This window comes from Cupressus sempervirens, chromosome 7 (assembly GCF_028749045.1).
Source record: "Cupressus sempervirens isolate cs-2001-9-10 chromosome 7, ASM2874904v1, whole genome shotgun sequence".
NCBI lineage: Eukaryota > Viridiplantae > Streptophyta > Pinopsida > Cupressales > Cupressaceae > Cupressus > Cupressus sempervirens.
The window spans coordinates 855,995,703-856,012,740 of NC_143124.1; the positions used below are offsets into that span (position 1 = coordinate 855,995,703).

At 34.6% G+C, this 17,038-nt stretch overlaps 1 protein-coding gene across 1 annotated transcript; it reads right to left on the bottom strand.

Moving 5' to 3' along the window:
• Nucleotides 1–8,859: 8,859 nt before the first annotated feature.
• Nucleotides 8,860–13,706, bottom strand: LOC149550143 (alpha-humulene synthase-like). Its single transcript, XM_089795029.1, has 9 exons — nucleotides 13,538–13,706; nucleotides 13,254–13,435; nucleotides 12,767–12,882; nucleotides 12,264–12,505; nucleotides 12,032–12,123; nucleotides 11,833–11,922; nucleotides 10,089–10,446; nucleotides 9,503–9,751; nucleotides 8,860–9,412 (listed from the first exon to the last, which is right to left on the bottom strand). The coding sequence occupies exons 1-9, from the start codon at nucleotides 13,634–13,636 to the stop codon at nucleotides 9,116–9,118; spliced, it is 1,725 nt and encodes a 574-aa protein (XP_089651155.1). The 5' UTR covers nucleotides 13,637–13,706; the 3' UTR covers nucleotides 8,860–9,115.
• Nucleotides 13,707–17,038: the final 3,332 nt, after the last annotated feature.

The following is a 17,038-nucleotide window of genomic DNA, read 5'->3' on the forward strand; positions in this document are numbered from 1 at the left end:
AAAAAACAACAGCTTGGTAAAAGAAAAAACTAGGTTAACTTGGTCAAAGAAGGGATCAAGCTAATAGGAAATGTTAGCCGCCAACTTAGCACGATGACCCACTACAAGAAACCTAGCCTATTGAAGATTTCTCTAATCAGATATCAATGTGGGATGAATAAGGGCAAAAATAGCCAATAGTACCCTAGGAAATCATTTCAAATAGCCTTTATGACTTAGGGTTTCATGACTTGATGCTTGATTTGATAATGATTGATGATTGATTAGTTATGCAATTTTATGGATGTATAATTAGGTCATGTCTAGCATTCAAATTGATTAATCAAGATTAGGGGCTCTTGGTTTGCTATAGTATATTTAGGTGATTGCAACTTCTTCAAAATTGTTATTTAATTTGAGAAAGATGGACTGTATGCATAAAATTTAACTTGGTAATTTATTCCATGCATGTATATAATGGAACATAATTGATAATTATTCAAAAAATGAAAAATTGATTGAAGAAATATTTATGGTGTGACATAGTGTTACACCTAGAAGTACATTAACACTTCCATATCTTATTTAAAATCATTAATGAATTTCTCCAAGGCTTACTCTTCCAGTTTAAAAGATCATGTGGAAAATGAGATGGGAAAGGAAAGAGAAAATAGGTTATTAAGCTAAAAGGAATATGTGTCGGTGCACATAAAAAGTATCTTTAACTATGGTCTAAAGGTAATAATTTCCTCAAGGAGAATGATTCCTTATATTTTTTAAGTTTATAATAGCTTGAGGCCACATAAACAATAAGATTGGAGATAGACTCTTTTGAGTCTCAAATCAATGTAGCCTATCACAACTTTGATCTAGAATGATATTGATCAACTTCTATTAGGACACATTTTGATCAGGAGCTTTATAACAAATACTCTAAATTGCAACAAAAATTAGACATCATAAATATTCCACTTGGAAATCTTAGAGATTTGATTAGTAAAATTGTATCCCTAGTACTCCATACCCTTTTGAAGGAAAACAAATGTTAACCTTTCTAGTCTAGTTCCCACTATAATCAAAGAAGGAGAAAATACTTTGAGGACACTTGGCATTTGAAATGGTTTCAAAGAAGATAATGTCCAATCTTGGGATAGAAAAATGAATACATGGAAATCTCATGTACAGAAGATCAAAGAGGACAAACTTTATTTGATTTCCAATTTTTCCATAATTATCTATTTTATCAATTGTAAAAATAAATTATATTTTATTAGTGGAATAATCTCTTTCAATTTTGACTAGTGTTATAAATTGTTGGCTTTGTGCACCCTTTTTCATTGATGTTAAAGAGGGGGGTATAAGGATATATGAGATATAAGGATTTGGATAAATATAAAAGGATATAAGTATATAGTACAGGCATATGAACAAAATACATTAGTAAAATTTTATGCATGTTTCTATTCACAACAAAATGAGAGATTATTAGAATGTTGTTATTTATCAAGGCAATATTTATATTCAAGATTTTAAATGTTGATTGTACAATATGTGAATTTTAGAAGCTATTTCTAGAAATACCTTGCTTCTCTAGTATGAAATAGATTAAATTTCATATGCTCCATAATTCATGTGATTTTCATGGTGTTTTTGACATTTTTTATAGATTGAATATTTCACGTAAATTGAAGACTGCAAAAAAATCTATTATGTTTTGGTTGAATTAGTTGTATAGCATATGTGAAATAAGTAGATGAATGGATTCTGAGTGCAAACCTGGTTTCCACGATGGCTTTCGTGCCCTAGCCCGTTCAGTGTTGAAGACCTGCAATTTGGAGGTGGGTGACTATTTGATTTGAACATTGGTGTTTTTGGATTGGTTGCGCATGGGGATTTTGGTGGTAGTGGCTCATTCCAACCCATGGGTGGCTTATTTGTTTCCCAAGTTGCATTTTGTTGTGTCCTACATGGGGGCCATGGTGCTTGGTGTTTATGGGGCTTTTTCCCTTGTCTATCCTTATTTTTATTGTATTTTGGTTTAGGGGTGAATGGGTGATTGGGGTATTTCCTCCTCTTAGCTTCTCATTGGTGATACAAAGATGTGGGAGCCATATTCCTCATTGCATGCCAATCATAAGGATTTGAATGGTAAATCTCAATTAGGGGATGGCAAATCTTCTCCAAGAGGAGTGCTTCGAGTAAAGAAAATTAATGGATGTTTGCAGAGAGCCAAGGATCGGCCAATTTTGATTATCCAGCTTGAACAAGTCTTAGAAGATGTTGAATACCAGAGAAATCATGCCCTTATTTGTAAGTTTTTGGGTCTTCACCTTTCCTTGCCTATACTAGAATCCTAGGCTCGCTAGATGTGGAACCTAGAAGGAGATATGGAGATTCTATTAGCAGCTAATAACTACTTTATGGTTATCTTTTCAAGCATGATAGACAAGAATAAGGCATTTGAAGGTGGCCCTTTTTTGTTCAATTAGGTGGGGCTTTTCATCAAGCCTTGGAACATGGGCTTCAACTCTACTAAGGAAATCCCCTCTTGGGTTTCGGTATTGGTCCACTTATTGAGGCTACCTTTAGAATTCTAGAGGGAAGATATTCTTCACAGAATCTCCCTGCTTCTTGGAAAAACTATGGGTTCAACTACACAAATGCAAGATTGTAAGGTAATTTATTTTTCCCGTATTTTTGTAGAAGTTGATTTAAATAATATGTTGCCAGATTCTATGGAAATTTTCATGGGATCATCTTCTTGGATCCAATAGTTGGATTATGAGACCCTACCATCCAGATGTAGAATTTTCCATGAATATGGGCATTTATAGTGCAAATGTCCCAAGAAAAAGTCCCCCACCTTGGTCACTCTTGGATCCCCTAGGGAGGGAAAGGGGAAAGCTACTTTATCTATTGGACCTATTGATAGTGAGGGATTTACTCAGTTCAAGTCTTGTAACAAAGGAAAAGGAAAGAAGAGAACCTAGATGGATAGGCAAACCGATGACACCTTTAATAGGTTTGATGCTCTTGGAGATTTGATCCAAGAGGAAAGTACCCCATTTGAGCTTCTTTCTAAAGCCAAAGGGCAGCAATAGATTCAAGTTGGGGATATGTAGAGGGAGGATTAGATTCTAGATACAGGGGAACAATGGTGTGGATAGCTAGATATTGATTTGCCTCCTCTTGTTTAGGATATTGGAGATATTGGTGAGTCATAGGGTTTGAAGGGTCCTATCTTGGAGGCTCTTGTTCCCAATAAGCCCAAGGGTACCCCAGATTCTACAAAGGGTAATAAGGCTCCTCTTGTCTTAGGCATACAATAGAAATCTTTCAAAAAGGGGTCTGTTGATAAACCATCAAAGAGTGGTAGGAAGACTAATTAGGAGAAGGTGAAGATAATGGGTGAAAATTTGGTTGAGTCAGGGTCTATGAAACCCATTGATTCTCATTTCTCTTACCCCCATAAATTATTTCGTTGTCATGGAATGTAAGGGGCTTGAACAACATCCCTAGAAAAAAGGTTGTTTGTAGATTAATTGAGTCTCAGTCTTTGAATGTGATTTTTATACAAGAAACTAAGCTTACAATGGAGGGATTGGATAATTGTGCTTTGCGTATTTGGTCCCAAGGATCTTGGCAAGGAGTTGGTGCCTTGAATAGTTCAGGGGGACGGGGGGGCTGGGGGTGGGGGGGGTGGCTTGCTTTTAAGACCCTAGAAAAGTTTCCCCCTTATGGTGGATCTCCAGTCATTTCTCCATCTCTTTGGTTGCTTCTAGTTCTAAGACTAGAGAGAGGTGTATTTTATCCAATATATATGCTCCTACTAATTTTTCAAGTAAATCAAATTTATGGGCTCATATTAGATTCATCTGATCCTTGGACCCTTTTCTCCCATGGATTATGGTTGGGCATTTTAATGCTATCACTAGTCTAGTGGTAAAACATGGTGGGCTAGCTAGGCTATACTTGTCTTCAAATTTGCTTAGGGATATGATTGGCTCCTTGAATCTCATTGATGTAAAATCAACCAATTTTGTCTTTACATGGAATAATTAGAGATGTGGGGGTGAGGCTATTTCAGAAAGGCTTGATAGATTTTTGGTTTCCTGCTATTGGATGAACAACAAATGGATCACTAATTCTAAAATTCTTGATCGGAGGGGCTTTGACCACTAGCCCATCAAGCTATCCATCACCTCATACAGTGTCAACAAATGTCCCTCCTTCAAATTTTAGTTGATGTGGCTCAGAAACTTGTCTTTACCTGACCTTATGGTGGACTGGTGGTATGAGGGGAAGCCTACCCATGGAATGGCTATGTATACTTTTAGTAAGAGGCTCCAACATGTGAAGTACAAGCTTAAGAGATGGAATAAAAATCATTTTGGGAACCTCCATGTTTAGAAGGTTGCTACTTAGACCAAGCTAGATAATATTACCTATCAGATTAGAGATCAAGGGTTGACATCTGATTTGAGTAAAGCTGAGTCCTTGGCTCTAAAGGGACTGGAGGAATGGGAGCTCTGGGAGGAGATTTTAGGAAGCTGAAATCCTATGTTGATTGGCTACAGGAAGGGGATAGGAACACTACTTTCTTCCACAACTTGGTGAAAGCTTAGAGATAGGGTAATTCTATCTCCTCTCTTGTCTCGTCTAATGGGGATCGGATCTCATCTTATAGAGAAATTTCTAGGGAAGTTGTCAATTATTTTTCTAATCTTTTTACTAGGGAAGTTCTTTCTACTAAAACTAAGAAGCATTCCATTTTGGATTGTATCCCCCTCTTGGTCTTTGTTGAGATGAATGAGGCCCTCTTAATCTCTATCTAGTTACTAGAACTAGAGAAAGTTGTTTTTAATATGAAAAAAGGCAAGGCCCCTTGTCCAGATGGCTTTCTGATTGAATTTTTCCAAGAATTATGGGAAATAATAAAGTTTGATCTCCTTGAAGTGGTACAAGAATCTCATAGAAATAAATAGATGTTGAAGTCTTTGAATTCTACTTTCTTGGCTCTTATACCAAAGAAGGAAGAGGCTAATAGGTTGGACCAATTCAGGCCTATAGCATTATGTAATGTTGTTTATAAGATTATTACCAAACTAATCATTGAGAGGATCAAACCACTCCTTGGTTCTTTGGTCTTTGCTGAACAGGGTAGTTTTGTTGAAGGTAGAAAAATTTTGGATGGGGTTGTGATAACAATGGAGGTGATTCACTCTATGGAAACATCCAAGGAGAAAGCTATGTTTATTAAATTTGACATGGCTAAAAGTTATGATTAGTTGAGTTGGGAGTTCTTACAGAAAATTGTTTTGGCCTTTGGTTTTGATGAGGAGAGGGTGCTTTGGGTTCTAATTTGTGTGACCTCTTCCTCCTTCTTAGTTCTCATTAATGAGGAACTTTCTTATTTGTTTGGGGCTTGTCAAGGACTTTGGAAAGGAGATCCTTTATCTCCCTATTTATTCATCTTCATGGTGGAGGGTCTCAGCAGATTTTTAAAATCACAGGTGAGGCAAGGTCTTATCCAAGGTTGGAGCTAGAATAATAATATTCCCTCCTACTCTCATCTTTAGTTTGTGGATGACACTAGGTTAATGGGCATGGCTAGAATCAGGGAGGTAGTGAATTTTAAATGAGCTTTGGGTACCTATTTGAAAGCCTTAGGGCAATGTATTAATGAGGATAAGTCTTCTATTTATTTTTTTAACACTCCACGACTTATTTAGAATATAATTGCAAGGATTCTTTGATTTCCAATCATATCACTTCCTCTGATGTACTTTGGGGTTCCTTTGGTCTTGGGTTCTCAATAAAGAGACTATTGGCAAGGGATTTTGGATAAGGTTTAGAGTAAGGTTAGTCACTAGACTTACAGATTGTTATCTTCAATTGGGAGAGTGGTTCTCCTTAATTCTGCAGTGCAGTCTCGAGCCCTATTTATAGATGTTGTGTTCAAGTTCCCCCTTCCAACTTTGTGAGGCATTTTGATGCTTTATCTAGGAAATTACTTTGGTCCAGTAACCTCCTATCCTTGAATTGGAGCCTTGTTAAGTGGGAGTTTGTGTGTAGGCTGAAGCATGCTGAGGGCCTTAGTTTTAGGTCAATGGCTCCTATTGCCACTGCTTTGGCTACCAAGCTGTATTGAAGATGATGTAAATGTTAGGATAATGATTGGGGCAAGATTCTTTCCCACAAGTATTTTTTGGGTTTCGATTGCCTTGATGTGCCAAGGCTTACTCTGGCAGGTAAAGGTTCCTGTATTTGGAACACTCTTAAGGAGGGAGGTCAACTTATTAAGGAGGGCCTCTTCTGGATTTGTAATAGTGGTTATGATGCCCTATTTTGGTAGGACTCTTAGGATGGCCATCCTCCCATTATTTCTAGCTTCCCCTAGCTTTAGTCTCTTTGCCACATTTTTACTAATGCTAGATGGTTTACGGTGAAGCACTTTAAGATGGTGAAGCATCTAGGTTAGGTCAGTGGATTGCGAGTGGCTATGATGAGGACCATGTTGTTCTTACTAAAACTTTGGAAAGTAGTTTTTGTAGTTCTCTTCATGAGTGGGATGTCTTGGCCTAGAGTCCTAGCCCAAAAGGCAAGTTTACTATGGCTCAAGGCTATGCTATGCTTGATAGGAACCTTCATGGTCCAAATGAGTTGAATTGGTGGAATATGGTTTGGTTGAACCTTTCTTGGCTGAAAAGTAATTTTTTCTCATGGTTTTTGGCTTAGAACAAATGCCTCACTTGGGAGAATCTTCACAAACACGACTTTTAGGGACCTTATATCTATTTTCTATGTTTGAACATTGAGGAATGTACTTCTCACTTGTTTTTTCTTTGCCCTTATTCAAGAGAAATATGGCACAAATGGTGGGAGGCTTGGCGACATGGTTGTATTCATACATCCTCTTTAATTGAATTTTGGGAGAGTTTGGGAAGACCTCCAGTGAAGACTTCTTTCTTGAAGGTTGCCTCGATGGTCGGGCCATCTCTAATTCTCTAGAACCTTTGGCTAGAGCAAAACTACAAAATTTTCTATGGTTCCAAGTTAAAAAGTTTGCATCTTTGGAGGATTATTCTTAGTAGGCTTCAGGAGACCATCTTTGCTAAGTGTGATATGTCTAAAAGTATTGATCCTAGTGATGTTGCTACTGTGTGAAATTTGAATCTGTGAGATAGCAAAGAGGGTGTCAACCTTGGAAAAAGACTGCACCATGGCAAGCAATAGGTTTTTTGGGATGGGAGGTGGACCCCCCTCCCCCAAATGGGACTTTTAAGATTAAGATAGATGGTTCTTCTCATGGGAACCCTGGTCCTACTAGTATTGGGGGCATAGGTAGAGACAAAAATGGGGGTATGATTTTTCTCTTCTCTATGTACAAAGGTCAATACTCTAACAATCTGATGGAAGCCCTTGCTATTAAGACTGTGGTTGAGAGAGGTTGTTCTTTAGGCTAGAATAGGATCATCTATGAGTCTAATTCTCAAATTTTTTTGGACATGCTAAATAGTCAAAGCTTGGAGAATGTTAGTCGGCATTTAGCTGCTTTGGTCAGATAGACTTTAAGTCTTTGTAATTCTTTGGACTCTATCTCCTTTCATCATATCCCTAGAGAATGGAACAGCGTGGCTAATTTTTGGTGAAGTGGGCCTCAGAGAATGTGGATGGGTGGAATATTAGTGGAAGGGATGAGTTACTTGATGAGTTTAGTGGGATTGTTGAGTAGCTGTTATTGGGTGACATGAATATGTAGTGTTTTTGTGGGTCATGTGCCTTTGCTTTGTACTTTGATTTTGGTTGAATAAAATTTTACCCCCTTTTTTTCAAAAAAAAAGTTGTATAGCATAAGCTAAGTAGTTTTTGAGATAATGTGTTAAGTTGCCATGGAGTTGACTTGATATTTTAGACATGGTGTGTTGAGCCTACCTACTATATTAATAGATTCGTACAAATTTTTCATATCCTTAGAGATATTATATAGATGTTAAAGTGATAATTGATAACACTATTCCTATCAAAGATTTTAATAGTAATTTGATGAGGTGTTAATACTATGTATAGTGAACTTACATGAAATTGTACTACTTGCAACTATAATAGATTAATTTTGTACTTTTGATCAGTGATTCCACCTTTTAATAATGAGACTTATTTTGGAAGTGAACCCTCTTGTAGTAAGTCATATAGGGAGCACTATTGTAATATTTTTTAACCGATTATAATATACTAATTGTTAATTACCAAGTATTTTTTCCTAATTTGGGTTTTCCATGTAAATTATCAGTTTTATGTGTTCTGATCTTTTACTCATGTTTTAAATTATTTTAAACTCAATTATATAATACAAATAATTATATAGAAGTTTCAATAGTTTAAAGGGAATACTAACTCACCCCCCATTATTTTGAATGTCCAATAGTTTATTTCTATTACTACCATATATTATCGAGACATGGTTCATGTCTCTAGCATTTTCCTTGAATAACATATATTAACTGTAATTTTCACATCAAAATACTCTAAATCATAAATAAACATATGCAATAACACTATAAACTAGTGTAAATAAATATACATATTGATTGTAATAAAAAAATGTAAACATATCTAACTCTAGTATCAAATACAATAATGACGAGAATATTGTAAGGAAGAAAATAGACACAATATAGAAGCATACAAAAAAATCATAATTTAGATTGAAAGCATATCCACTTTTCATTTTACAACTTTTACAATGAACTAACTTTCATAAGGAGAAAATAATATGAGTTGATTTGCACAAATAATTGTTAATAACTAAGAATAACAAGCCACTTTAAAGGATAAAATCTCCAAATATATTTAATGAGAACAAAACTAACAATATTATGATCAAATAATATCTATTACCTTTAGAGATACCTCTTGCATACCTTGAATATTATCTAGGTTGACTTGTATGTTAAAATATAACACATAAAGACCAACCTAAATAACTAAATAAAAATATACTAATGATCAAATAATTTACTTAAGGGTTATGGTATCCAAAAGATGAATACTTATAACCATTACATATTATAGGGCTGAAGACACATAAAAATTTATATTTAAGTTACAATTTCTATTTTAGATGAGAGAAACACTATATTTTCACTAGATCAACTAGAATTTTTAAAACTTGTTGTTTGACCCCTTTTTCAAGATATGTAAATCCATCTCCAAATACATAGAAGTTTTGTATTCCTCTACTTAGGTTGAAACATAACTTCTCATAGTCGGGAATTTTATGATTTGGATTTAGAACTTCCCATATTAATTCCTTAATCACTTGATCGGCAAGGCATTTGACATGAAATAATGCATCATCTTCTAAGCATTCAGGATGATCCCTCATATATGAGGAAATGGCTGAGGCTGTTTGTCCATGGCGTTGTTCATCCTTCAATATAACAATAGATATGTTAATATTGATGGCATAAAAATATAACTTTATATATGTAATGGTGAGATTAAGTAGACAGAACTAAACCTCAAAATCTTGTGCATCATCGACTAAGCGCAAAGATAACCATACAAGCTCACATAATCTTGATTGATTTAGGAATATCTTATCAATATCATTGTTTGTCAAAATAGTGGTTAAGAGGATTGGGTGTAATGAAATTGGTCCAATTGATGCACTTGTTGTAGCAATCTTTATGTACTCATTGTAGTTTGGAACATATCCACTTTTATTCCATCGTGCTTGTTGTAAATTGGCTTTAGCATAATCTTCCCACTAAACATTAAAAAAATAAATTAAAAGTTAATTTTTTTTCATAATTTTATTCAAAGATCTATGTATTTTAAATTGATTTTGAAATATGATGTCAAAGTTTTTTTCATATAAAAAGAAACATTATTATGCGATAAAAAGCCCTTAATCATAAAATGAAATTTACTATAAATTTATAGAAAAAGTCAAATTTAATAACGTAATGATGGGCAATCAATTTTTGGATAGTGTCAAATACTTAATCTATAAAAAAAATTAATTATTTATTTTTCCTACATAATGCATAATAATTATAGAAAACTAAAAGTTTAAAAATATTTTTATTAAGAACTATACGTACCACTTTTGCAATGAATTGTGTCATATCGCGCCCTTGCTTTTTAGTCGCATCACTTGACAATTCATTGACTGTTTCAAAAACAAATTTCACAATTGCCTTGAAATCATTTGGGAAATTCTGCATTAGTGAAACATTCCAACCTTGAATTATGACCTCAGTAACAAGCTCAACTTGTTCAAGAGTTAAATAGTCATCAAAAAGGTCATCAAGTATAGTGGCAAGGGTTGCTACTTTAGCCACTGCAATTCTGGTACTGTAAAATTCCATGTCATCTAGAACACTAATTCCCATCAAAAGGTACTCAATTGAACGCTCTCTAAGTGCTATTAGTTTTGAGATCCCAGAATTTAGCCACCAACTGCATAAAGTTAATCAATTTAGTATTTTTAATAAACTAAAAATGAAAAATAAGCATTCTAATTATAAAATAAATCTTGAAATAGAGAAAACCAAGGAAGATATAGCAACTTAGCCCATGTTCTCCCAATTTTTTAAAAATCATCTATAGCTTGTCTTATATGTATGACAATATGTATAGTTGAATTATAGAATAATGGTGTTCCTATTTTGTGTGTTGGTGAGAATTTTTCTTTAAAGGGTGAGGAATAGCATAATCATAGCAATGTCATGTTTATGCTTAAGTGGTTGGTTTGTTTCAAGTTTGTAGGGAGTATATTCCAGGCTTTTATGTTAAATTAACTATGAACAATTTATTATGCTTTTTAGTTTTAAGTACATTAATAGTTGTCTTTAGTAAATATTTTCCTTAACAAATATTTAATAAATAACTATGTGAAAATATAGGACCACTTAAAGACCTTTTGACAAACCCATACATGTTATCTTGATTGAAAATTATGATGATTCTACTTGACTATTATAGACATGGTACAATCATTTATATAAGCTTGCAAGAATCACTTTTATGTCTCATTTAATTGTATTTTTCTAATAATTCTATTTAAGAGGTCATGGCTTATAACTTACTATTTAATGGGTACATAAACCAAAATGTAGATATTCCCTATTGAGAAATGTATATTACAAACTTAGCATATATTATTTTCAAACTATATGAATTTTATAAAGAGAAGACTTGTTGCACAATACATGAAAGAGTTGTCATAGAATTACAAATACTAAACCTCTAATCAACATAATTACAAATAATAAACCACTAATCCATTATTTAAGACTAGCTAGACAACACTCAACAACAAATCTATAAGATCAAGACTTACACCCAAGTCCAATCTATAGAAGTGGAAGCTTTATATGACATAATATCCTTTGGAGACAACGTAGATAGGAAATGTAAAGCTTAAATTACTTGTTTATGCTTTAATTCATTAATTTTTCTATACTTATCACTCCTTCCCTTTCTACCATAAGAGAAAATATATGAAATATGTTTTCTAATTTTGTTATCATTCTCATTACATATAAAAAAAATTCTCTTAATTTTTTTCTCGTCTATCTTCCTTCATAAGAGGTCAAAAAAAGTTACTCTATTAACTTCATTTGTTTTCATTAATATGATAATTATTATTAGATAAGGTGAGAAGCCATACATTCTAACAATGTGGTTGTTCAAACCTATAGTTAGGTTAAAATTAATTGTTTATATAATTCTAGATTTCTTCATTTATTTGTATACATGCCAAATTTAAGAAACAAAATGTTTATTAATTCTAAAATTTATTAACACGAAGTGTGAATCAATCTACTTGACAATGATAGTTACCTAGAGAGTGTCTTCATTTCCATCTTGTATACACATTGCAGTATATTGAAATTTAATTTTGCTAGCTCCAAAATCTTCCCATCCTTCAACCTAAAAAAAAAGTTAATAGAGAAATCTTATACTTATTTAATCTGTGCCATTCAATATTTTGATAGTTTAAACTTAAAAGAATAGATATGTTATATTTTACAACTTCCACCTGAAATGATCCAATTCATAGATTTCTATGAAATTTCGAGCTTCCCATATGGTAAAAGTACGAGGCCATTCATACGTAAGTGCAAACACTACCTATTGAAACAATATAATAAAAGTTATAATCAGCACTTCTCTAATTTTAAACCCAATAATTTTGAAATTCATTTCTGCTCTTCTAAATTTTTACTCGAAAATTTCTAAATTCTAACTACATTGTTCTTCAAGTGTATTACCTCCAGAGAGATACTTTTATTTGGATCTTCACCATTTTCTAGTGTTTGTTTAAGATGCAAAGAGCTAAACACTTTGGCCTTTTCCATAATTGTTTCTTCTGGAAAAGCTAAACTTGAAGCTCTCAAAAGATTCAGCATACTTCTAACCATGTGTTCCTCTCCAGTATTCTTCATATTACTATTGATTTTTCCTCCACAGTTGAAAATCTGTCCATTTTCATCCTTGAAATTTCGCAGCACATCTTTTTCAGAATACATCACAAACCCACAAACATCTAATTATTTAGTATAGATAATAAAAGAACGACAAAACATTTAAAATTATGAAAGATAATGTTTCAAATCAATCATATATATATATATATATATATATATATATATATATATATATATATATATATATATATATATATATATGGACTCAAATTAAATACATAAGAATAAAAGGAACATATTTTTTATTTAAAAACAAAATTAAAGGTTCACTTAAATTATTTGGTTACCTGCGGAAACATGATAACGATGAAGTCTAAGCACCCTCAGTCCTAAAGCTGTAGCATTCAGATTCGTGTTACAACTTTGTGATCCTTCTCCTATGCCCACAACTCCATCCCAACATCTGTATTAATATATGTATCCCAATGAGTTCTATTTTCTTCAATATGTATCACTTATCATTAGAAAATATATCAACGAAAATACATGCGAGAACTAAACAATTCTTACAAATCTTTTTTTAAAAATTTAATTCAAGGCAGCCTCAAATCTTATAATCGTAAAAGTAAATTTTACATTACAATCTATAATTTAAATTCAACAAATTCAAATTTATAACTTTTTGATTTGATTGTATATATATATATATATTTATCGATGTTTTGCATCATACTCTCTGATCCATTGTTAGATCAGAGTGATTTAAAACATTTATAGATTTCAATTAAATTGTAAAAATCTGAATCTAAATTTAATAGATAGAAAATTACAGACCGATAAACATAATCAAGAAGTATTTTTATTTCATCCTCAAAATATCGATCTATTCCGAGGCAGTGCAATGCATCAACCATCTCAAGGCGTTCGATTAGATCGCCATCTCCACTCTGCATTTCTCTTAACAAGATTTTGACTTGTTTAACCAGTGTTTCAACACGTTCACGGAACTCAGATGCCTGAAAAATGAAGCCGTTTTCTACCAAAACAAATCAAAACAAAAGAGAAGAAATTCTTTGATTGAGAATAGACACAATAACATGTGAGAAGTTTTGAAGTACCAGATATGGTGTTTCCAGAGATTGGACAAAATCATCATCCCAGTAATTGAAGGCATTATCTGGAATACAAGAAATGGCATCTCCTTTCAAATTAGACATTGCTAAAGCACTCCAAACTAATTAAGTACTAGACGGAATTTAAGAGCAAACTTAAAAGAGCTTTTAGCTTATTTCGAAGATGTAGCTTAATGCTATTTATTGTGGCAATGCGAGGAGTCTTGGAGTTGCTGAGAGGTCCTACGCTCATCTAAAGACAAACAATGGGATCTTTAACTAAATCTTATTGTGGCAATGCGAGGAGTAGAAGAACAAAGGGTTTTGGAAGTCTTGGGGTTGTTGAGACGTCGTACGCTTAGACAAACGATGGAATCGTTAACTAAATCTGTTCCTGAATTTGAATTTATGGGTCTCTTGGTCAGTCCAAATGCCCTATGCCCACCCGCCCCCCAACCCAAATGCTCATTTGAATTCTTTGGCCTCTAGAGCGATACACCTTGGCACAAAGACAACTACGCCACCTCTATTGTCAAAGACCAAAGTAAAACATAGGTTCAATATGTGTGCTACCTATAAACCAAAAACTTGCCAAGGCATCTCCTTCACAATTGTGCACCCTCCCAGGGTGCACACTTGTGATGGTGCACTCACTGCACCTAGTATGTACGTCATACTAGAAAGATCAAAAAGATGCATTAAGTGCACCTTGCACACCTATGTAGGTAGGTGTGCCAGGTGCGTTGGATGCGCTGGTGTGCCAAATCCAGTTCTAGGGGGAATTTCATCAGCCTCTCCTCTTTTTGGTCAGTATTTTCCAGTCCAGCTGAGTCAATAAGATTCTTCTCAATCTTTTGACTATGGTACACTAACATCTATCTCTTGTGCAAGTTAAAATGGCATCTTCATCATCATCAGTGGCAGTAAAGATTGCACCTAAGCTAGTGACATTCAAATTTTTGGGTGCACAAAAGAAGTCTCGATTTGTAGACAAACACTTAGAAGTCTGCGACATAGAATTGGGCCACATAGATTGGAATGCATTCCTAGTCACATGCAATATGCCCCATGAAATATCTATTGGAAATTTAAACGTCAAACGTCTGCAGGTTGTCCTCGAGCCCCATGCCCATCTACCCTATCAGGTCACCGCAAGCATCCATGAATGACAGACATTTATTTTTGGTAGGTGAGATTTTGAATTTGGATGTTGAGGGGAAAAGATATGACAAAAGGAATGTTTATTCATTCATTCAGTGAGATCAACCAGATCAGAAGTTGCAGAGGAGAGCAGAGCAGAAGAAGGAAGAAGAAAAGAAGTTTGTGCCTATAGTTGCACATGTTTCCCCTTTTCTTTCTGTAAGTTGTTGTTTGGATTTGTCCTGTTCAAGCAGTGATTGCTCCAGGCACCATTGTATGCAGCCATTATAGTTGCAAGAAGTTTATTGAAGTTTGAAGTTTTACCAGTTTAGGGTTGTTTTAGGGTTTTCTGGTTGAAGCCAAATGCTCCCAAATTTTGTAATAGTTTAAATCAATGATTGAATAGAAGGCAAGCATGCATACTTGAATCCATTGCTCTTCTCTTATATGATGCATTTGAGTAATTTGTTTGAAAGCTTAAAGCTTTGGCTCTCTGGTTTTAATGGTGAAAGCATTCACATTGAAATTTCTTAAGTTATAATTTTTTAGTTGAATAGAACACTCGACATCCTCTTTCTCAGTTGGAGCCGAGCTCACTCGACATCTATTTTTGCCGAGCATTTTTTTGGAGCTGAGCTTACTCGGCATCCATTGTTGCGAAGTATTATTCCTTTGAGTGTCGAGCTCACTCGACACCTATTGCCTATCACTCGGCACCATCATGTGCCGAGCAACCTACCACTCGGCACCATCAAGTGTTGAGCAATCTGTCACTTGGCACCTTCATGTGCTGAGAAACTTTTAAGTGCCGAGTAAAATTTTAGATTTAGGGTTGTGAGTATATAAGGAAAACTACAACCCAAACACCTCCATCCATTAAGGAATAGCCAATTCAACTTGAAGAATAGAACAAACCAAGGATAGGAAGGGCAGATTGAGTTTGTAGAGGGAGGTGGTTTATATATCTTTGATCTCTTAGAGTTTGATTTTATGCCTATGGGAAATCATTTGGAGCATTCCTCCCTAATTATTCTAAGGGCCTATAAATTCTATGCCTCTACCCTACTATTCACCTATATTTATTTATTTAGGTAGGCTCTATACATAACATGCCCACTCAAGCCCCCTCCATGCATCTCCCACCCCGTTGACCTGCTAGAACTCATTAAATAGAGGGGACTCTTATGTGATGGTGGTCTTTGATCTCTTAGAGTTTGATTTTATGCCTATAGGGAATCATTTGGAAGAAGGGGTAATAAAGGATGCTCCACACAAAGAATTAGTAGGTGAGAATTGGAACCAACTGCCTCATCTCCTGCAAGGGTCATTATGCATACCACCTCCATCTCCACTTCCTCCTTTATCAGAATAGGAGATCCCTCTAGTACTGCCCATCATAGAGCTTGAAAGATAGACAATAGAGGTAGATGTATACACCCATTTGCAGATGGATGTAGTTTTAGAAGAAGGGAAATTTTTCAGAGAATGGGAATAGACAACACCTATGCAAGAATTAGGATCGTCTCCTCTAAGGACCACAATGGATACCCCAACAATGGAGCCACTAAGGATAGAAGTGATAGGGGAAAGGGGTCATCTTTAGAGGAAACTTCGTCATGAGGTCAATATATGTCTCCTGTGGGTATTAGTCCAGTGTGGTTGAAATGAGAAACATTAACTCATCTAAGGAGGTATGTGGAGTATAGAAAGGCATGCAGAAGGATTAGAGGTCTTGATGGAGGTAGTGAGGACACCAACACCTACTTAGGATGACCCCAAGCAATTGGCCTTCCTCATGAAGAAACAAAATAATGATCTAATAACACATATTTTTATTCCCCCTCCTCCCATGGATATAGAGGATATCACCCCCAAGGATTATTAGATGAAAGAAGTAATATAAGGGAAGGTCACCAAAGACATAGCCAAAGTTTTGACTACTATGGGACTCAAGCAAGTATTCCAACACTTGGACCAATATAAGGCAAGGATGTTGGAATTGATAGAAGAAAATGATTTTTTGTGGGACTATGTGAAAGAGATAGTGGACCCATTAGACCTTAACCATCTTGAGGTCACCTTAGATTGGTTGCCCTTGACAAATGAGCTCCCACCATGAAATAAAGTGACTCATTTTCAGATGCATGCAAAATATGGTATCATGGTTTTGAAGATAGGGAGATCTATAGATTACTCAGTCAAATATGAACTTATTTCTTGGTATATAGAAGAATGATGGTGGGTTTGTTACAATAGTGGACCAAGATTTTGGTTTAATGGATAAAATGGCCACCTTGACCTATGACTTGGCCCATACTGCATGTCTATGGTGTGTGTGTTTGTTTTCTTTATTTATGGTGTTTCTAA

Coding starts and splice junctions, on each gene's coding strand:
- LOC149550143 (XM_089795029.1), bottom strand. CDS start 13,636: ATGTCTAATTTGAAAGGAGATGCCATTTCTTGTATTCCAGATAATGCC. Junction 10,447..11,832: donor GAAATGAAGACACTCTCTAG/GTAACTATCATT, acceptor AACTTTATGCAG/TTGGTGGCTAAATTCTGGGA. Junction 9,752..10,088: donor CACAATTCATTGCAAAAGTG/GTACGTATAGTT, acceptor TTTAATGTTTAG/TGGGAAGATTATGCTAAAGC.